The sequence below is a fragment of the Anabrus simplex genome, chromosome 5 (genome assembly GCF_040414725.1).
Source record: "Anabrus simplex isolate iqAnaSimp1 chromosome 5, ASM4041472v1, whole genome shotgun sequence".
Lineage (NCBI taxonomy): Eukaryota > Metazoa > Arthropoda > Insecta > Orthoptera > Tettigoniidae > Anabrus > Anabrus simplex.
This window is the reverse complement of record NC_090269.1, coordinates 422513979-422536913: the sequence shown is the minus strand read 5'-3', so window position 1 is coordinate 422536913 and position 22935 is coordinate 422513979. Positions and strand designations below refer to the sequence as shown.

General features: G+C 42.5%; 1 protein-coding gene across 4 annotated transcripts in view; it reads right to left on the bottom strand.

Annotated features, from left to right (window-relative positions):
- The window catches only part of Vmat (Vesicular monoamine transporter), a 678793-nt gene that overhangs the window by 94503 nt on the left and 561355 nt on the right, over positions 1–22935 (bottom strand). For all 4 annotated transcript variants that reach the window (XM_067147806.2, XM_067147802.2, XM_067147804.2 and 1 more), the window contains exons 3-4: positions 6228–6398; positions 3524–3677 (exon numbers count right to left, since the gene is read on the bottom strand). In XM_067147806.2, the coding sequence (XP_067003907.2) occupies positions 3524–3677; positions 6228–6398 (325 nt within the window). The remainder of the gene's footprint in view (positions 1–3523; positions 3678–6227; positions 6399–22935) is intronic.

Below are 22935 nucleotides of genomic sequence, written 5' to 3'. Positions count from 1 at the left end.
GTAGTTAAGAAGTCTCATTTTTATGGCTAATGTTGAACTCACGAGGGGTCTGCCTAGCTGAGACAGGAAAGGCTTCCTCTGTTCACCCGGAAGGACGTGGGTTCGATTCTACGTTAGGTGGTTCCGGAGGTGCACGTGGTCCTGAGGCTCACTCAGCCTATACCAAAAATGAGTACCTGGTTAATTCCTGAGGACAAAGTCGGCCAGGCGTAGAGCTAACCACTCTCTTGTTGGACAGGTTTCTGGTCGACTGTAAGATGACATGCAGGGGTACAAATTTTTCCTTAAGAGCATAACGCGGCTAGTCAACGATACTCTATCGATGAGGTGCTGTCAACTTTCTGCACTCTCTTAAAAAATTACAGAGTTATCGGCGTCTCGAATATTGTTTGACCATTGGCCATTTAAAAGCAACTTTCAGTGGTTCCCTAAAGAACTTGGTGGAGGTGCTTCATTTACCAACCATTGATTGGATAGAACGTCATCGGATATGCATGTGTGTACTCAGCTCTAATTAATCTTCTGGACATTGAGTTTACTTTGCCGGAAGTTTAGCTTCTTAATTAAATTTCTTAACCAACTCTCTAGATGAACCACCGCTGGGGAGGAAGGTAAACATGCAACTCTACCTCCGGTACTAACTATCAGAAAAGAAATATTCCTCCTTTCTTTCTTTTGTTTATACTGTAGGAGATAGAAAATAGTGGGTTACATAATAATAATAATAATAATAATAATAATAATAATAATAATAATAATAATAATAATAATAATAATAATAATGGCGTGTGGTTTCCGGGAGACGCCCTATTGCATGTCTTTCGAGTTGACCCCTGAAAGGTGACCTGTGCGTCTCTTAGGATGCGACCATATCGATGATGAATTCTAATGCTGAAGACGGCACACACACCCTGCTCGCGAGCCATCGGAATTAACCACTGAAGGTTAAAATTTCCGCTCCCTCCGGGAATCGAACCAGGTAATCTTGGACCAAAGACGGCACGGTAATAATTTAACCATGGAGATGTACAGTTAATAAATGATAAACGTGAAATAAACTACGGTGTTTCGCTGTTGCTGCCACTGAGTGGCCGTTGTTGAAGTTGGGGGAAGGTTGTCGATAGTTCCGGAGAAGGCTCTATGTGGACATCTGAAGGCTATGTGTCGCATTGCCTGGAATTCTTCTCCACAGTCACAGCTTCGAGAAGGCCGCAGGCTTCAGGAGTGCATCACAGAGCCACTTCTTCCTTGCCCAGAAATTGCCGCGGAAAATGAAATCCGGCCGGGAGCTGCGTGAGTAAGTGGTACAAATATATGAACATTTTAAAATCGAAGTAATTTATAGACAGCTCATTTACGACAGTGTTCAGTATCTAACTATAAAGAGGAAGAACCAAGTGTCTGGCATCGGTATGACATCATCAGGTGATTACATAACACCGCCATTTTAAGGAAGAAAAATCACCGTATCGCTCGGCTAACAAGTAGTGTACTGTACTGTAGCTCTGAACTCCTGCGTAATAGCTCGTCATATGATATGTTCGTTATTTCGTCTCAGTTATAAGGCAAATAGCGAACAATTGAGAAAACTGTGGTGCGAAAAACTGTGAAATCGTAAAATATCGTGACATATGGACAATGAATGGCTCAAGAATTATGGAAAACCTATTCGAGAGAACAGAGCGTGTCCTCTGATGAAGATGTTATGAGCTATTTTGTAGACAATTGAGTTTCAAGTCACACGTTCTGATAGGACTAACCACTTGCCGATTATTTGTGTTTCCACAAACTAAAATTAACTTACTTTTTTTACAAGTTGTTTTGCGTTACACCGACACACATAGGTCTTATGTCGACGATGAGATAGGAAAGGGCTAGGAGTGGGAAGGAAACGGCTGTGGCCTTATTTACGCTGCAGCCCCAGCATTTTTCTGGTGGGAAACACCGGGCGAGTTGGCCGTGCGCGTAGAGGCGCGCGGCTGTGAGCTTGCATCCGGGAGATAGTAGGTTCGAATCCCAATATCGGCAGCCCTGAAAATGGTTTTCCGTGGTTTCCCATTTTCACATCAGGCATGTGCTGGGGCTGTACCTTAATTAAGGCCACGGCCGCTTCCTTCCAAATCCTAGGCCTTTCCTATCCCATCGTCGCCATAAAACCTATCTGTGTCGGTGCGACGTAAAGCCCCTAGCAAAAAAAAGAAATGGGAAACCACGAAAAACCATCTTCAGGCCTGCCGATATTGGGGTTCGAATCCACTACCTGCCGAATGCGAGCTGACAGCTGCGCGTCCCTAACGGCATGGCCAATTCGCTCGGAAAGTAAAATTAAAATTATTGGAAATAAATTTGATTCTTGTAAGCTATCATGTTTAGTCTCACTTATGCCTCTATGCTAATAAACACAAAAATGAAGTATTATTTCTTTTCTTGCAAACTTCGGATCATTGCAACCCCATGGAAAAAAAAAGGAAATGTCAGTGATTTTTTTAAGACCAGTGTTCTGTGAAGTAATTGTTATTGCACCAGTGTGGGCTCGTGGTCTATTCAAATGGGTGTGCAACATTTCTCTCTTTCACATACACAAATTCGCACATAGCCTTGACTTCAAATGCCCATACTCATTGTCCGCCGCTGACTGTTTTGGTTCCACAAGACCGCTCGCTTGATCCGACATTGCGGTGACAGCGCGCGCGAGTTGAAAACATAGTTTGTTTACGTGAACGGGAATTCGTATTTTCTGGAATATTCTTTAATTTAAAATATATGCCATGCGTGTTAACCAGTTTATGTGTGCACTTGCGAGGACGTGAATAGCCACTGGATTGTACTGTTAACTTGTTGATATAAGCTAATGGACATGAATATGTTTATCAATAAATGAAATTCAAAATTGATAACGAACTATTTATTTGCATCATTTCACAGTACTTCTGCGACGACTAATGTGACGTCACTGACGGTACGCTTTCTACTTCAACACACTCTTTTTATACAAATCCACAGGCGCAGCTTCTTTGGCGGCCAAGGCCTACGGTAGCGACTAATGTGACGTCACTCAGTACACTTTCTATTTCAACACAGTCTGTTTATACAAATCCACAGCCGCAGCTTCTTTGGCGGCCAAGGCCTACGGTAGCGACTAATGTGACGTCACTCAGTACACTTTCTATTTCAACACAGTCTGTTTATACAAATCCACAGCCGCAGCTTCTTTGGCGGCCAAGGCCTACGGTAACGACTACTGTGACGTCACTCAGTACACTTTCTATTTCAACACAGTCTGTTTATACAAATCCACAGCCGCAGCTTCTTTGGCGGCCAAGGCCTACGGTAGCGACTAATGTGACGTCACTTTCGTTACACATTTTGTCGCGTTACACAAATTTTCGGATGACCCCTGGGCATAAGACATATTCATACCAAAAGTAAATTGTAATTGTTATTCAGTAAATTATTTCTCAGGTAAATGAAATTCAGCCCAGTTAGTTTTATTTGGAATCTGTGGTTATGCAGGCATACTCACTTGTGTGTCATAGGTCCCACGAAGGGGTTGGCTAAGAGCTGCACGAACGCCTTGCTGGCAAACATCACCCCGACAGCAACCGTCTCCTCAATGAGATCCTTGTGTCGCTTCTTGTCCTGGATGGACTGGATGGATTCCGTGGTGGTGAAGTTATCTGGAAAAAATGTCGTCCTCTTGAACTGCAATCAAGAACTGAGTTGCGCCAACGGATAGATATGTTAAATTACGGGGTTCATTTTTTATCCATCCATCCATCTATCTATCTATCTATCTATCTATCTATCTATCTATCTATCTATCTATCTATCTATTCAAGCAAATAGAGCCGATGATCTAGATATTAGGCTTTACAAAATTACAAGGAGAGAAATAATTCACCACAATTGTTAAATTATTAAGTGAAGAATGGATTACACCAGGAAGAACTGCAAAATTGTTTGTATTTAAAAAAGTATGTAGCAAAAGGAAATAAGAAGAATTAAACAAGCATTAAGTAAAATAATGAAGGGCAAGAGGCATGTTTGTCTTAGGATATGTAAGACGGTATTACATGCAGGACTAAAAAGAAAAACGGGGTGGATACATGTGGGATGGATATATTATTAGTAGGTTTAAATATTACATTAAATGTAGTAACAGGTAAATTGATGTACTGTCGTGTCGTTATCTTTTCTCATTAATTCAGTTATTAAACTGCATATGAATTAAATGACAACATTTATGTATTCATTCATAAATTCATTCATTCATGAAACTCCTTCCCCAATTGAAGGTCATCCGTGGCTGAGAGAGAACATTTTTCATGCAGAAATTCTGTCCATTCATTCATTCATTCATTCATTCATTCATTCATTCCGTTCTTCCTTATTTCATTAATTAATTAATTCATTCATTCTTTTCTGCAAATAATTTTTACTCATGTTTTCGTTACACTCTGTATGTTTATATTGAGGCGATGTATCGGTGAAATTTGGTGAAAATAGAGAAAAAAAATCCATTTTTAGTTTTTTACGTTCTTATAATGTTTATACCTTGTACTTTCTTTCTGAGCTTTGTTTTATTTAAATATCAGCCATTTAAAGCCCTTAGCGGCCATTTAAATGGCCCAGTGCAAGTGGGCGTTGCCGCCCATCAACACTAATCTCATGAAAATCTTCCGTTTTGTTTTCCGAAGATTTTGAATTGAGCGCGGGGGTTGAATGTAAGAAATTTTGTTCCTGTGGGTCTTTATGTTGGCTCTTCTGACGGACTATCGATATATCGAGTTGAATTGGCGCTTATTTTAGTGATGGAGATTGTCCATGTGTTGAATGTAAACAAAGAGCTGTGATCTCACGTTTTGAGTTTATCATTTGTGTTTAGGCCTACTCTGCTTTTCCGTAAATTCTTAAATGTTATGTTTGTAATACGTGTGTTATAAATGATCCATAAACAATAACAGGATCTACTTAGTGCAAGCAGCTTAGTTTTTGAGGTTGGGATTTGTGAGGTTGTGTAATTATCAGTGTACATAATGGGAAGAAGAATTGAGACTTGTCGTTGCCGGAAGAAACGTCCTAGTAAAGTGTTGGATAAAGTGAAAAATGCCATTTCTAACAGGAATAAGAATGTAAGTACTAGTTTACAAGATCAAGTAGGGGAAGTTAAAATCTCCACACCAAATATTGTGCCCGGGAATGCATAGTGTAATTTGGGCTAAGTGTCCGAAGGAAGTGTTTATGTCAGATATCTGGAGATTGCTGTAACATCAGCAATTGCTGAATTCAACATGGGTTGTGAAGCAAGTGAGAAACTAAAAGCTAGTGTTAGGGGTGTTAAAGTTAGCATTTCAGGACAGAAAATTAGTGTCATGAGGGACAAGCGTAGAATTGATCACAGTGGAGTGTCTGGGCGACAAGGGTTCAAAACAGCCCGAAGGAAACTAAAACTCTCAAAACTGCTAGTGAGGCCAGCAAGAAGGCAGCAGAGGGTCCAATATATGGTGCTGGGGAGTTCTAAGTCAACTAGATTCAGGTACTGGACTATTGTTCATGTCTAAAATTTCAATCTCTTTTTCCTCAGAATTTATTTTCCAGCACTTTTAAAGATTGAAAATGCTCCTCATGCCACAGTTTTCAATCAATCTACTTGAAACTTTTAGGATAGTTTCAGATACAACATAATAACAAACTAATGTGCAAATTTTAAAATACATGCAATAGTTCAGTGGGATCTAGTTTTTTCTCATCATGATCATCATAAAATATATTTTAAAAGTTAAGCCTATGTGAAATAATTTGTTCCTTTCAGTGTAATTAAAATTTGTTAAAACCCACAAATCACTTCTTTTATATTGGTCTTTTGAAACCAAGATTAAATTTTAAGCCAGATCTGTTGAGCCGTTTGGCATGAGGAGCATTTTATAGATATATCAAAAATTGCTAAAAAATATTGATACATTTATGAATATATCAAAAACTGTTATTGATAGAAACTTGAAACTTTGTACGTCGTATTATACTGATACTGACATTAAATGATCAAAATTCTAAGGTGATAGGATGAAAACTGTATATTTTAGGATTTTCACAGGTGCATTGTCCTGAGGAATAAGTTAATTTTTGATATCTTTACGTGTTCAGGTGTCCTCAGGAAGATTACATTTAGCTGACATATTTTGTACGCCCTGCAATACACTTTAAAGTGATCTTGTAACAGCACTCACCAACGTCATAAGGTGTAGTGAAATCCACGAGGAACTCCATCCCCGTGTGGTCAGGTGATAGCGTTGCTGGGGTGGTGGTGGTAGTGGTAGTGGTGGTGGCCTGCAGGGCGTCGCTCAGTTTCGTCTCATTGGGGTGGCGGATATCGTACAGGAACTCGGGGATGATGGGAACTGAAACAAAGACCAAACCGCTTCCTTCTTAATGGTAGCCATGCCTTAGCCGAATTCTTGTGCCAACCTGCCAGGGAAAAGGGTATTTTGGCGATACAACAGAAAGTAAAGATTATTCAGGAGCTTGATTATATAAGGCAGCATTATTATAGTCATTCAGCGTATGGTACGAAAATTACATTTAAGAAACCAAATGCAACAAAACTCAAATGATGATAAATGTCTTTCAATAAAATGTGTGTCGTGAAGTTACCTAGCAACCATGTGAAGTATTCATGGATGGCCATGACATACAGAGTGCAGGTACTGTTGCTAGGTAACATCACGTTACATGACACTATTGCGTTACAAATATTTTCGGAAGACTCCCAGCTCTAAGGCATATTTAGTCTATGTCAAAATATTTTTTTTTGAAAAAATGTTATTTGTTCGTGCCGTCGACCTCTAAATATTTCTTGCCACTACTTGCACCATATGTTATGAACCTGCGTTTAACTGTATTTGCGGAAGTGTACAGTGTTGAATGTGAGGAAAGGAACGTTAAGGACGACACAAACACCCAGTCCCCACGACAGGGTTATTAGTAATTTACAATTAAAACCCCTGACCCAGCCGGGAATCGAACTCGGGGCCGCCGGGTGAGAGGTGGACGCGTTGTCCCCTACAAGGCGGGGTAGAACAAGAAAAATTACAATCTAATGCCTAAATTGGAAATGTAGTCAATGAGCGTGTGAACGGTTGGTTTGGGGCACGTAGCGGTCAGCTTGTATTCGGGAGATACTGGGATTGTCTCCCACTGTCGGCAGCCTGGAAGATGGTTTTCCGTGGTTTCCCATTTTCACACCAGGCAAATACTGGGGTTGTACCTTAATTAAGGCCACGGCCGCTTCCTCCTCATTCCTAGCCCTTTCCTATCCTATCGTCGCAATAAGACCTATCTGTGTCGGTGCAACGTAAAAACAAATTCCAAAAAAAGGAAATATACTCCACTAATGCAGAGGTCGGGAGGATAAAGTTCGAATCAATCAATCAATCAATCAATCAATCAATCAATCAATCAATCAATCAATCAATCAATCAATCAATCAATCAATCAATCAATCAATCAATCAATCAATCAATCAATCAATCAATCAATCAATCAATCAATCAATCAATCAATCAATCTTCACTTATCTGCTGTCGTCCAGATTGCAGATTCCTTAACATTCTTTCCTTACACAATTTCTTCTTCTTCTTCTTCATCTGCTTACTCTCGGACTCAGCGAGGGATCCCACCTCTACCGCCTCAAAAGCAGTGTCCTGGAGCTTCAGACTCTGGGTCGGGGATACAACTGGGGAGGATGGCCAGTACCTTGCCCAGGCGGCCTTACCTGCTATCCTGAACAGGGGGGTCTTGCGGGGGGATGGGAAGATTGGAAGGGATAGACAAGGAAGAGGGAAGGATGCAACCGTGGCTTTAAGTTAGGTACCATCCCGGTATTTGCCTGGAGGAGAAGTGGGAAACCACGGAAAACCACTTCCAGGATGGCTGAGGTGGGAATCGAACCCACCTCTACTCAGTTGACCTCTCGAGGCTGAGTAGACCCCGTTCCAGCCTTCGTACTACTTTTCAAATTTCGTGGCAGAGCCGGGAATCGAACTCGGGCCTCCGGGGGGTGGCAGCTAATCACACTAAGCACTACACCACGGAGGCGGACCCTTAAACGATTTCAAAGTTGGAAATTCATCGAACATTTCCCTTGATAAATTGTTTCAGTCCCTAACTCCTCTTCCTATAAAGAAGTATTTGCCCCAATTTGTCTTTCTGAATACCAACCTTATCTTCATCTTTAATATGATATTTCGTACCTTTGAAAATTCCACTTATTCGTCTACTGAAAAGAAATGGCGTATGGCTTTTAGTGCCGGGAGTGTTCGAGGACAAGTTCGGCTCGCCAGATGCAGGTCTTTTGATTTGACTCCCGTAGGCGACCTGCGCGTCGTGATGAGGATGAAATGATGATGAAGACGACACATACACCCAGCCCCCGTGCCAGCGAAATTAACCAATTAAGGTTAAAATTCCCGACCCTGCCGGGAATCGAGCCCGGGACCCCTGTGGCCAAAGGCCAGCACGCTAAACATTTAGCCATGGAGCCGGACATTCGTCTACTAATATCATTCCATACCATTTCTCGGCCGACAGCTCGGCATATTCTCTTGTTTCCTCTGTAGGATGTGGTGGAACATTCGTGCGTGACGTAACGCTGTCGGACTCTGGAGACGTTATCTTGTTCTATTTGAATAAACAGACTGCCCATACTCCACATTAGATTTGGTATGGTTTATTCTTGACCATATCCTCTTGGGAAGTTCAAAACCAGGAATCGTCCTTGAGAGTACCATTAATTCTAAGGTTCCGACGAGCCGTGAAACAAAACTCAGAGTATAACCGTTGTGGAGGGTAGGGCATGCTTTTACCAAATACACTATACAGAAAACGTGCCACTTTGCGAGATATCGCAAGACATTGATTGCCAGCGTACCTAGCGCGACGGCCTTGAAACGACCCCGGTGAAAGTTTAATGGGGCTTATAGTTCCAACACCGCCGTCTCAATCCTATATACTGCCTGCTCTATGCTATGCGGTTATCATGCTTCTCAGCGTGAGTTCTTAGTGTGACGAACCTCCGCTAGGAGCGCCAGCTAACGCACCCAACTTATCTCCGTACCCAAGTTATTGTGCGTTAGCATCGAGCATTTATATGAGTGTCTCTGATTGTAAAATTATTAATTGTTGTATTCCTCTCTGTATACCAAAGCAGGAAATCCAAATTCTTCAGGTGTGAGGATTCCTGTTATCCCCCGAAAGTAAAGAATGGGAAAATTGGCTTAACGCCGTATCAAGGCAAGGATCAACCAAGGGTAATCAAAAGTTTCCATCCGATTGTTCTCGTGATTGTACCCTGAATTTTAAAGATGGAGATGGAGATAACATTTCATCAATAATTTCAAGCTTCAAGCAAATCATATATTTAATTTATGCATCATATTTATTTCTTGAATAAATGATAGTAAGATATAACTTATTATCATTTATAGATTTTGGTATAGTATGTAAGTTATGATTATGGCAGTGTTAAGATATAAACCGATACCGCAATTGATAAGCGATAGAGGCGTCTATGAGATTTATCTTGGGTAAATGGAAGCGTTGCTTAGAATAATCCTCTCTGAATTCACATAAACATTTTTACATATTATTGTTACAAATCCTGAGATGCCTACCGAGCCTAACCGTGGATTTTTCTTTGACGCCAAGAGACTTGGACTCGGGAAACGGCGAATTGCATTACATTTAAATATACATATTTATATTATATACTTTGCGAGCTTCTTTCCTAATCGTCGCGACCAATCTTTCCTCCGCTAGAATTGGATTTGTATGGTAGGTCTATTTGGTAATGGTAGGACATTGCTGTATATACACTGACTGACGGAGCAAATGCAACACCAAGAAGGAGTGGTCAGAACTTTATGCCAATTGCAGGGTAGACTGACGTCACTGAGGTATGCTCATGATGTGAAATGCACCGCTGTGCTGCGCACGTAGCGAACGATAAATGGGACACGGCGTTGGCGAATGGCCCACTTCGTACCGTGATTTCTCAGCCGACAGTCATTGTAGAACGTGTTGTCGTGTGCCACAGGACACGTGTATAGCTAAGAATGCCAGGCCGCCGTCAACGGAGGCATTTCCAGCAGACAGACGACTTTACGAGGGGTATGGTGATCGGGCTGAGAAGGGCAGGTTGGTCGCTTCGTCAAATCGCAGCCGATACCCATAGGGATGTGTCCACGGTGCAGCGCCTGTGGCGAAGATGGTTGGCGTAGGGACATGTGGCACGTGCGAAGGGTCCAGGCGCAGCCCGAGTGACGTCAGCACGCGAGGATCGGCGCATCCGCCGCCAAGCGGTGGCAGCCCCGCACGCCACGTCAACCGCCATTCTTCAGCATGTGCAAGACACCCTGGCTGTTCCAATATCGACCAGAACAATTTCCCGTCGATTGGTTGAAGGAGGCCTGCACTCCCGGCGTCCGCTCAGAAGACTACCATTGACTCCACAGCATAGACGTGCACGCCTGGCATGGTGCCGGGCTAGAGCGACTTGGATGAGGGAATGGCGGAACGTCGTGTTCTCCGATGAGTCACGCTTCTGTTCTGTCAGTGATAGTCACCGCAGACGAGTGTGAGACGAGGCGTCGGCGTGGAGAAAGGTCAAATCCGGCAGTAACTGTGGAGCGCCCTACCGCTAGACAACGCGGCATCATGGTTTGGGGCGCTATTGCGTATGATTCCACGTCACCTCTAGTGCGTATTCAAGGCACGTTAAATGCCCACCGCTACGTGCAGCATGTGCTGCGGCCGGTGGCACTCCCGTACCTTCAGGGGCTGCCCAATGCTCTGTTTCAGCAGGATAATGCCCGCCCACACACTGCTCGCATCTCCCAACAGGCTCTACGAGGTGTACAGATGCTTCCGTGGCCAGCGTACTCTCCGGATCTCTCAGCAATCGAACACGTGTGGGATCTCATTGGACGCCGTTTGCAAACTCTGCCCCAGCCTCGAACGGACGACCAACTGTGGCAAATGGTTGACAGAGAATGGAGAACCATCCCTCAGGACACCATCCGCACTCTTATTGACTCTGTACCTCGACGTGTTTCTGCGTGCATCGCCGCTCGCGGTGGTCGTACATCCTACTGAGTCGATGCCGTGCGCATTGTGTAACCTACATATCGGTTTGAAATAAACATCAATTATTCGTCCGTGCCGTCTCTGTTTTTTCCCCAACTTTCATCCCTTTCGAACCACTCCTTCTTGGTGTTGCATTTGCTCTGTCAGTCAGTGTATACCGCAACGTCTCAAGGTATATTCTCGTGTATGAATCGAATCTGTTCTTCAAATAAGTTGTGGTATTTTCCCAACTCCTACCTTCTTTGATTTATAAGATGAAAACGCCACTGACGGCATGAATGATTTGAAAGTAGCCACTATCTTGTGCTTAAGCACAATGAATCACTGTCTTCACTATCACTTGAATGCATGGTTCAATAAATAATAGCACAACAATAGAGAAAAAAATATATTTCCTTAAATGCGAAGACCTAGAACATACGTCAACTCACTGACATTTCAGAACACTGAAAATATAAACCTCTTTGGCATGTTCATCCGCCATGGACCTAAACAGCGACGTAAACCTCGGACGCGAGCAGTGATGCATCTCAGCCTCGCACACAGACTCTCCATATCCCCTTCATCACCATCAGGTCAATGTTCTGGACACTGTAATTTGCTTCTCTTCTGCAGGTAGAAAACGATTTTCCAATAGTTATATCAAGCAATCAAAAAATCGAAGTTACCGGAACGATCCATCTGAAGAAAAGTGGCCGTGAATATTTACTACATGATGATACTGAAGCAGCAATCCGGAAAGGAGTGAGGCAAAGCTGAAATTAGTTCCCCTTCCTTTTCAATGTTGCTATAGAACTAGCGGTAAAGGAAATCAAAGAGGAATTTGAAAAGGGAGTCACAATCCAAGTAGAGCAGGCCTTTCCAACTCGAGCACTCAGTGCTGCACTCAGCCACCTACTCCGCGCAGTACATCGTATTTTTCATCCAGAACAATTATGTGCAAAAACTTTCGCAATTTTAAATCTGTTATGGATACTGTGTCAAAATGAGTAAATGTCTGCCGAAAGCAAGGTTCAAACAATTTTTAAAAGATCTCGAGGAAGAATGTAGCGACATTCCCTTTTATTGTATTGTGCGCTGGTTAAGTTGCGCGAAAGTGCTAGCAACCTTCTTCGCAATAATTGACGAAAATGCTCTGTTCATGGAGATGAACGGTTCTCCACTACCAACTTTGCGGAATAAACAATGGGTAGCTGGACTCGCTTTCTTGGCGGACATTACGTCTTATTTGAATGATTGAAATATTTCATTGCAAGGGAGAAACACATTGATTAGCACCATGTGTGATATAATTAAGGCTTTCAAAATGCAGAGTTTGGTATTGAAAAGTCAGCTTGAAGCCGGAAAATTTGACAATTTTACTTCATTAAAATCATTACATTTTTCTACTTAGTGACTATCAGACGTCGTTACAGACTTTGCACGATGAATTCAGTGCCAAATTCAAAGAAATGAATGATACGGCACCTCAACTTGAAATATTTATGACCCCATTTTCAGCGCGTTCTGAAAAATCACCATCATATTTCCAAACAGAGCCGATAAAACTACATTGCAACGCAATTCTAAAGGACAGGTACCACCACTACAACGGTGATTAAATTTCCTTTTACATAGGTGTTCATCCAAAAGAATTTCCCAGACTTCATGCACTTGCCCGAAAATTTACGTCAATATTCGGTACAACTTATGCATGCGAACAGATGTTTTCAATTCTGAATTTAAATAAATATAGAACTAATAGAACTAGGACTTCTCTGTCTGATGTTGTCTTAGAGGCTGTGTTTAGAATTTCTACTGTCAAATAGATTGTTCCGAATATTGGTAAATTAATTGCCGCAAAACGATGTCAATAATCGACATAAACGCTAAAAGTACATTAACGCAAACGCAATGTATGTACAGAAAAAATTGTTTATGTGTTCACAGAATTTTCATAAATAATACTGTTTTCGTAGGCTACGCGCTGACTTGACGACCTGTGGCTCTGCCTCTGCCACTTCCACTCCTTCTCCCACCACCTCACCGGGGCTAGAGCACAGCGCCGGGGCCATGAGAGCACCTCAGTTGGAATCGTTTGAAGTAGAGGAAATCAAAACCTGAGATTTGCCGGTGATATTCTGCACAAGATCTGGAGAAATGGATGAGTGGTATGGACAGAGTCTTGGAGGAGTACAAGATAACAAATCCAAAACAAAATCAATGGAGTGCAATCGAATGAAGTTCAGTGATACATGAAAGATTGGATTAAGAAAGAAGGAGGCCATAAAATGCGGACGAGCACAAGCAAGGAATGCCTTTCTTCAACAAAAGAATTTTGCTAATTTCAAACGTTGATCTTAGAATTAAAAAGACCTTTTTGAAGACTTTCGTCTGGAGCGTAGCATTGTGTGGGAGTGAAACTTCGACAATAACTAGTTCAGAGCGAAAGAGAATAGAAGATTTTGAAATGTGGTGTTAAAGAAGAATGCTGAAGGTGAGATGGATAGATCGAATCACGAATGAAGGGAGACTGAAGCGGATTGGTGAGACGAGATCGATCTGGATAAATATAACGGGAAGGAGAGATAGAATGACAGGACACATCTTAAGATATCCAGGACTTGTTCAGTTAGTTTTTCAGGAAAGTGTAGGCTGTAAGAACGGTAGGGGTAGACCAAGGTATGAATATGAAAAACAGGTTAGGGCAGATGTAGGATGTATTAGTAACGTAGAATTGAAATTAGCACAGGAAAGGGTGGAATGGGGAGCTGGATCAAACCAGTCTATGGACTGATGACCCAAACAACAACGACTGATATGTTAGAGACAGTTCCGACTTTTTTTTGCTATTTGTTTTACGTCGCACCGACACAGATAGGCCTTACGGCGACGATGGGACAGGAAAGGGCTAGGAGTGGGAAGGAAGCGGCCGTAGCCTTAATTAAGGTACAGCCCCAGCATTTGCCTGGTGTGAAAATGGGAAACCACGGAAAACCATTTTCAGGGCTGCCGACAGTGGGGTTCGAACCCACTATCTCCCGAATACTGGATACTGGCCGCACTTAAGCGACTGCAGCTATCGAGCTCGGTCAGTTCCGACTTAGTGAACGGTGTATATCGAGGAGCTCACCTGCTTGCACGTGTTAATGATCAGGTGATGGGACGATAACGACATGAAATGTGCAATAAACACGAGGAAATAGCTACAGACTGTTATCAACGCTTCTCTTTAATACCTTGTGGAGCGAAGCGCGCTATGAGATCAGGAAATCAAGCTCCAGTGGTACTTTGCCAGGTTTAACACTGGTTATTTTCGCTGCGAACTATGTTATTAAGAGGACTCCAAGCCTAACTGTTCATATTATAAATATTCATTTAAGATCTTAGGACCCATTACAACGGAAGGAACATGGAAGCTCAGAAAAAATGAAGAAGTGCATAAAAGGGTTTGGAACGTAACAGACGTCATGAGGAAAAGGAGGCTGACTTTCTTCGGTCATGTACTCCATATGTCTGACTGCAGACTGACGAAACAGATCCTAACACAAGTTTGGAATTTCAAAGGCAAATCGATGATGATGCTTGTGGTTCAGAGGGGCCTAATATCTAGGTCATCGGCCCCTAACGAAATTAGACGAAATGTTATGACAGTTTAAAAATTCAGAGTCCTCCACTGACCAGATTCGAAAACGTGAAGTTAAAACAATCAGTGGATCCGACCCGCAATGCCCCACATTCCCAGAAACTAGCGTTAAATAATAGTATTACTGACTAAGGAACTGCTTCTAAAGCACAATACTGAATCGATGATCCTTGTAGTCGAAACGGGCCCAAAATCCAAGTCATCGGCCCTTCAAAATGATACTTATCGCTTGGAAAATAGAACCATGCTATTTTTTATGTTGCGGTACTAATGAAAAGTAGCGTAGACTCGCGGTATTCCACACATTATGGTACTACTCACAGGTAATGAAATTCGCAATGTAACACAGACCTATGGTGTTTCGCACACTGCGGCGCTATTTACAGGCAACGCAAACCTATGGTGTTCCTCACATAAGTGCACTAAACACAGGGGCCCGCACTATCCCGCGGTGTTCCTCACATAGTGAATACTAAGCATAGGCAAGGCAGAACCATGGTGTCGCTCATCCCATGGTGTTGCTCATATAGGGATACGAATCACAGGTACTGTAGAAACCGCCAACGTACTCTTTTGCTACTAATCACAAACCTATTGTATACCTAACATAGTGGTACTACGCGCAAGTAAAAGCGACCCATGGTGTTCCCCGCATGGTGGTACTAATCACAAGTAGTTTCATGGTTCTAATAAAATCATCCCTTGGTCGCCCCTTTTAGTCGCCTCTTACGACAGGCAGAGGATACCGTGGGTGTATTCTTCGTCTGCGTCCCCACCCACAGGGGGCAAGGCAAATCCAGATGACACCAAGGAGTGGCTGATGATTTTAGGCTGAGCGGGATAACGGAACATGATGTCCTAGAGAGACGGATTTTTAAACAAAAAATCCAGGATTGGAGGGTGGTTGAACATGAGGTCAAACCAGCGAAACGACTTCCCTTCTCAGAGAACAGAAGAAACGTTCACATTAAGAGAATGAAGGGCATGTGGTCAAGGATACGTAATGAGGCCACAACGAAGTTCAAAATTTTCATTTAAACAAAGTGCTATTTTGAAGGCAGAGACTTAATTTAAAAAAAAAATAAAAAAAAATAGAACATTCTGACGAGGTTATGTAGCATATTTAAAACAAGTATAGGTTTCCATGACTGTGCCAGGTAGCTTTTTTTACTATTGGCTTTACGTCGCATCGACACAGGAAAAGGGCTAGGAGTGGGAAGGAAGCAGCCGTGGTTTTCATTAGGTTACAGCCCCTGCATTTGCCTGGTGTGAAAATGGGAAACCACGGAAAATCAACTTCAGGGCTGCCGACAGTGGGTTTTGAACCTACTGTCTCTCGGACGCAAGCTCACAGCTGCGGACCCCTAACCGCACTGCCAGCTCGCCCGGTGCAATGTTAGTCTGAGGCCATTGCTTTGAAAAATTTCCACGCATCTCTCACCATTTTCTACAAAAACTTTTCGTTAAATTGACGGAATTTCCCGGAAAATAACAAAAGTGAGAAATGCTGCCACAATTTTCACATGTCTCTTACATTTTTGGTGAACTAAAGATGAATTTTTCCGGAAAATAGCGAAAAGTGGAAAAAATTCACGTACCTCGCACGTTATTGACAAATATTTTGGTGAAATTGACAGAATTTCCCAGAAAAATCTCCAAAGTGAGAAAAGTTCCCACGCATCCCGCACCGTTTTTGACAAAAATGTTTGGTAAAATTTACTGAATTTACAGGGAAATGATCAAAAATTAAAAATAAATTCCCACGTAATCCGCTCATTTCTAATTTTTTTGAATTTGATGGATGTTTTTGCGGAAAATACCCAAAGCTGAGAAAAATCAATGTACCCCGCAAGTTTCTGGTGAAAATATGCGGTGAAATTCGTAGAAATTCCCGGTAAATTCTCACAAGTGAAAAAATGATTTCTCACGCATGTCGCCGCTTTTTGGATAATTTTGGTGAGTAGCCGGCAATTTCCGGAGAAATGACAATAGTGAGAACAATTCCCATGCATCTCTCACCGTTTTTGACAAAAATTAGGTGAAATTCCCAGAATTTACAGACAATTGACCAAAGAGAAAAATTCCCACGTATCTCGTACAGCTTTTTACAAAAATGTCTGGCGAAATTCGCGGAATTAACATTTTTTTAAAGCAAGGAGCTCAGTCCAGATATACTCACATGAGTTTCACAGGACTGCTCGAATGTCAGCAGGAACTATGTCCAATGGGTTTGGAATTTCTGAGTATGATTATTATAAACATTATATTGATACACTGGAACAACTGTTACTTATAGTATATTTATTTAGTACTTCAAAACAATATTATAATTTACTTTTCCATAAATTCAAAGCAAAGTCTTCTCCGTTCAGGCCATGAAGGCCCCTGGGAGGTGTGAAATGTAAATGCTTCCACTATCCGTAACCTCGGCACTTGATGGGGTAGAGTGGTTAGCTCCACGCCCGGCCGACTTTGCCCCCAGCAATTCAACTGGTACTCATTTTTGGTGTAGGCTGAGTGAACCTCAGGGCCATATGCACCTCCGGAAGTAGAAATCTCATTTCTTAAATTTTACGACTTCCTGACGGGAATTGAACCCTCGTCCTTCCGGGCAAACCGAGCACGTATTTACCGCCTCGCAGCCCCATAAATTCAGTTAATTTTAATGATGGTAGTACAGTGTGTTGGTCCCGCGGATTAGGGATAACGTGCCTGACTCTTACGCTGAGGCATCGGGTTCGACTTTTCCTAACTGGCTTAGCTTTCTAGCTTCGTGTGAAGTGAAGTGTACGAATGAATTATAATGTAGTTAGTGCAGTATTCCCAATTTTAACCCATTAATCAAAAAACATTGCAGTGAACCATCATTTTTCCTAATCAGCTTATAAGAAACATCTCTGCCAAGATGTAGCTCTCTTACTTCATGAAGTGTGAGAATTTCTTTTTCTTAATCTGTTAACCCTCCAGGGTTGATTTTTCCTTCGGACTCAGCGAGGGATCCCACCTCTACCGCCCCAAAGGCAGTGTCCTGGAGCGTGAGACTTTTGGTCGGGGATACAACTAGGGAGGAGGTCCAGTATCTCGCCCAGGCGGCCTCACCTGGTATGCTAAACAAGGTCCTTGTCGGGGATTGGAAAATCGGAAGGGACAGACAAGAAAGCGGGCCGTGGCCTCAAGTGAGGTACCACCCCGGCAAGTGGAAAAGCACGGAAAGCCACTTCGAGGCTGGATGAGGTGGGAATCGAACCACTCTCTACTTAGTTGACCTCCCGAGACTGAGTGGACTCCGTTCCAGCCCTCGCACCAGTTCTCAAATTTTGTGGCAGAGCCGCGAATCGAGCACGGGCCTTCGGAGGTGGCAACTAATCACACTAACCACTATACCATAGCAGCGGACATCATCATCGTCATTATCAGGGTTAGAATTTTCAGGTGCGCACCTTTTTTGTTAGGGCAAATTAAAACTGTTCGGAAAAGTATCACAGTTTAAAATTTTGTTTCTATTTGCGAAAAGAGGCATTTTTCATGCACATCCTTCCCTTTTTGGGACCTTTATTCCTTTTTCCCACAATTATGTCCATTATCCCTTTTCTCCCCTTTCTTTTAAGTTTAATTCCAATTTATTATATAAGATTTGTAATCAATATAATACACAACTTTCAGTTAACGTCTCCTCAGTCTGCTATGTACGTGCAGATAGTAAGCCTACCTCTTTCAGTAAACAATGAGTGGTAGTTGAAAGCACACCTGTAACAATGGAACATAATTGTGTATTCAACGAAACCTCTTTCTCTCGCCGTAGCGCGTAATAATGCAATTGACAATGAGTGTTTCTATCCCACCAGAATCAGTAGCCTGCTGTTCACTGTGAAAGTCGTCATCTGTTCGCATGGAGGCGGAGGCTGGTGACGCAGAGATGTCAGCAACCGCACCTGCATCGTTCCGAGTATTGAGACTAGGTTCTGCTCGAAGCTACTAGAAATAGCTGAGACTGCAGTTCCAGTACGAAAGAGAACATTCTGGTAACTGTCGCGGTGTTATAAGAGAGTGTGGACAGCAAGTGAGCGAGTGAGCGCAAGAGAGTTGTGTGATACTCGCACTGAGTTAGCAAGTGAACTCATGTTAGCACTTTGTTACATTACTAAACGAGTGAACTACTAAATGTTACCATGCCAAAGGCAACCAGTGCCCGATTTATTGCTCTGGCTCAGGAATTCAAACAAGATTTCATAGACATTGATGGAACTGTTATGCCATGTACTGTTTGTGATTCAAGAATTTTGTTAGATTAAAAACACCTGCGCGATCGCATCCAACAACACATTTCCAGCTCTAAGCATCAAATGAATAAGACTCTTCAAACAAACAAATCGCGGCATCCTCTATTATGAAATGCGTTTTAACAGAGTTCTTCAAAGAGCCAAAATTTAAAGGAATTAAACATTGATTTGTGTGCAGCTCTTACATAAGCAGCCGACTCAATAAGGTGAACCATCCAGACTTCAGGGGATGTCAATGCCCGATGAGAGCACTTTAAGAAAAACGCCATGGAGCCTGTTTACCAGGAAACCACACAAACAATCAAGGAGAAAGTGTCTAATTGCGATGTGGGAATCATTGTGGATGAAACCATAGACTCAATGGAACCATATGTTTTGAACATTTTAGTTTTTCCCTTAGCAGGAGAGAACGTTAAGACCATGTTGTTAAAATACGTGAGCTGCAGAAAGCCAATGCCAGTTAAGCAATGGAATCAATTGTGGACTTCTGCCAAAACTCTGGCCTACTGGAATCGAGTTTGAAATACTTCTTCTTGTGGTTACGGACCAAGATCCATGTATGGTTTCAGCTGCTAACCGATTGAAACATTTATTTCCTAAGTTGAAGCATGTGACATGCTTGTTTAATGTCCTTCACAGGGTTTGTGAATCCATAAGGAACGGATACGACATCGCAAATCAATTCATCTCTGCCCTGAAGAAGATTCTACTGAAAGCTCCGAGTCGTGTTCTTGCCTACAGGGAAACCACTGGCCTGTCCCTTCCAAATTTCTCGGTCATTACTCGCTGGGTTTGCCATTAATGTTGCCATTAATGCTTTCACGGCCCGTACTTATAGACATGATTTTTTTATAGGCTTTTGGGCTTATGCCGTGTCAAGAAAATAAGGTGAAATTCTTAACGTTTCGCAGAAAACTGTGTTCTGCGTCCTCAGAAGAATTGTCGACTTTCCACGAGAAAGGCTTCTTTTTATATCCGTGAGGGAGCAGTTAGATGGCTTTTCCAAAGGCAAAATTGAGTTTGGTCTTCAGAAGAATCCAGATTTTGAGGAATTCGCCACATCTGTAGAGTTGCCATTCCGAGTGAATACAAGGTTTGCCCCACTGGTTTCTGTGGATGTCGAAAGAAGCTTTAGCATCTACAAGACATTCTGTCTCCTAATAGAAACTGACTTACTTTTAAAAATGTAGAGATGCTTAATGTCTTGAAGTACAACAGCTTCATGTTTTTTCCTTCTTTTGATGAGTGATCATTTGATGTACTTTGTAATTCAATACACTAGAACAGAGGACAGAGAAATCGTTGAATTAGTTGAATAAACCAGCACCTTTTTGCCCCTTTTTGCTCCATATTTGAACACCTCTTCTCTTCCATTTTTCGTCTAAAATTTGCATCTAAAATTCCTAACCCTGGTCATCATCATTACTATTATACGCCATTTTCAACTCGTTTATCACAAAACATGGGAATAAAACATCTTTACTTTCCCTAATTGGCTTATAAGAAGTATCTGTTCCAAATTGTAGCAGTCTTGCTTCATGGGAAGTGCGGGAACTAGTGATGGGCGTGTGAGTGAGTCAGGGCTTTCACTGTTATGTAGAGAAAGGTGATAGTGTATAATGATTGTAAGTAAATCTTTTTCTAGAGCACAATGTTAAATGAAACAGATACGCAACTGACAATGCTTATTTTTCTGTGCTTTCTTCAATTGGCCAACTCATTTTCAGCCATGCTTCTATAATTATTATTTTTGGGTAATATCTGAAGCCATCTCTCTTCAATTTCTTGACTCACTTGACTTAATTCCTTAAGCTCCCTTTGAGGAGAATAGGGCCGAGACAAGGTTTCGCCATCTGGTTCTGTGATGAGCCAGGTCACATCTTTTGAATCAGTCCGGCTATTTCTTGTTTCGGTTTCTTTGATGAGGTTTCTTCGGGTTAGCATGAGTTGTCGGTCCAAGCCCCCTAGCCTGGTGGGGGGCTGCCCCTTTACGCTTCCAGACATGCAGGAGTTTTCTTTTGGGGTTCTTTCCCTTAGCCTTTAGGGATCTCTCACCTTCCCCGCAAGGCAGTGGTTGCTACTCCTATTTACCCCGGAAAGCTGGGTTGCCTCTTCTGACATCTCCACCGTTCCAAGAACTCTTCTTTCCGCCTTCACTGCCATTGAGGACTTCAGCAGAGTTCACCAGAGCCCCGTTAGCTATCGGTTTTCAGGGTTCCTGCAGGGCCTTCACAGCTACCATGGCGGTGCCGGGGCACACAAAGTCCGCACTGTACTTCGCCCCTGCTGAGGCCATCCGCTACGTCACGCTGTTGCCCGTCTCCCACCACGAGGAGGAGGGTTTGTACTTATGGGAGACTCTTTCCGTTTTCGGTTCACTTCATTTATAACTGTTAGGCTATTCAGTCTAACAAATCTAACGTTGAATAAATACATTTATAAATTATCTGGAAAGGAAAACGGAATTATACTTGAAAATTTAATTAATTTGTTTACTTTTCAAGTATATTTTTACAATTTATTTTACGTCGCACCAACACAGGTAGGTCTTATGTTGACGATGGGAGAGGAAAGGGCTAGGAATGGAAAGGAAGCGACCATGGCCTTAATTAAGGTACAGCCCCAGCATTTGTCTGGTGTGAAAATGGGAAACCACGGGCAAGTACAATGAGCACTGTCAACAATGGGGTTCGAACCCACTACCTCCCGAATGCATGTTGACAGATATGCGACTCACATGGTTGGTCTTCTTCAGGTATAATTCTGTTACCGCATGTTTACTTTTTGACTAGTTTATACATTCATTTACTCAAAATTTTTCATTCATTCATTATTTATTTATCATAAACCTTTACAGTATCCATGGAAGAACAGGGAAAAAGGAGAAGCCCCCTACACCGAAAAAGGTAACAGTTATTAAATAATTGTTACGGACATCCAGAACGTCGTCACTGATCGAACAACCGGGCGAGTTGGCCGTGCGGTTAGGAGTGCACAGCTGTGAGTTTGCATCCAGGAGATAGGGGGTTCGAATCTCACTGTCGGCAGCCCTGAGAATGGTTTTTCGGGGTTTCCCATTTTCACACCAGGCAAATGCGGGCTGTACCTTAATTAAGGCCACGGTCGCTTCCTTCACATTCCTAGGCCTTTCCTATCCCATCGTCGTCATAAGACCTATCTGTGTCGGTGCGACGTAAAGCAAAATAGAAAAAAAATGTGATCGAACATAAAGGAACTCCGTCGGATTTTTCATACTTGCCTGTAGTATGCAACGCTGCTCTACAGAAACGTTCCGTGGTTTGCCGATATAGCCAGGCGTCAGACTATTTCATGTAACGTATGGTGTTCATAGTCGGTTGTGCAGGACTGTAATACAGTATAGATAAATTGCGCCGTGTCTCACACCTTGTTTCTCTTTCATGTCTCTATCACTGCTGTTTGATTTTAGGATATGAAACCTGCCGTGAAATCTTTAACCAGATCGCTACGGCACGACGCGAGACTACCCCGGGCTAATACATCATTAGCGCCGTCAAATGAGTAATTATAGCTGTGCGCAATCACGCGGCTTGATGGTGCATTAACAGCGAGATCGCTTGCTTCGTTGTACCGCGCTTCAGTTAAACGAGACAACATCCTAGCAGCACCTATGTGCATGTGAAACATCATCAACTATTCACATTTGGTTATTTACTTCTTTTAAAACGAGAGCTAACTCTTCTTTTTCTCATTACTATCTTCTTATTCTTTTTCACAACGGACGAGTTAACCGTGCGGCTAGCGGCGCGCAGCTGTGATATTGCATCCGGGATATAATGGGTTCGAGTCCGACTGTCGGCAGTCCTGATGATGGTTTTCCGCGGTTTCTCATTTTCACACCAAGCAAAGTAA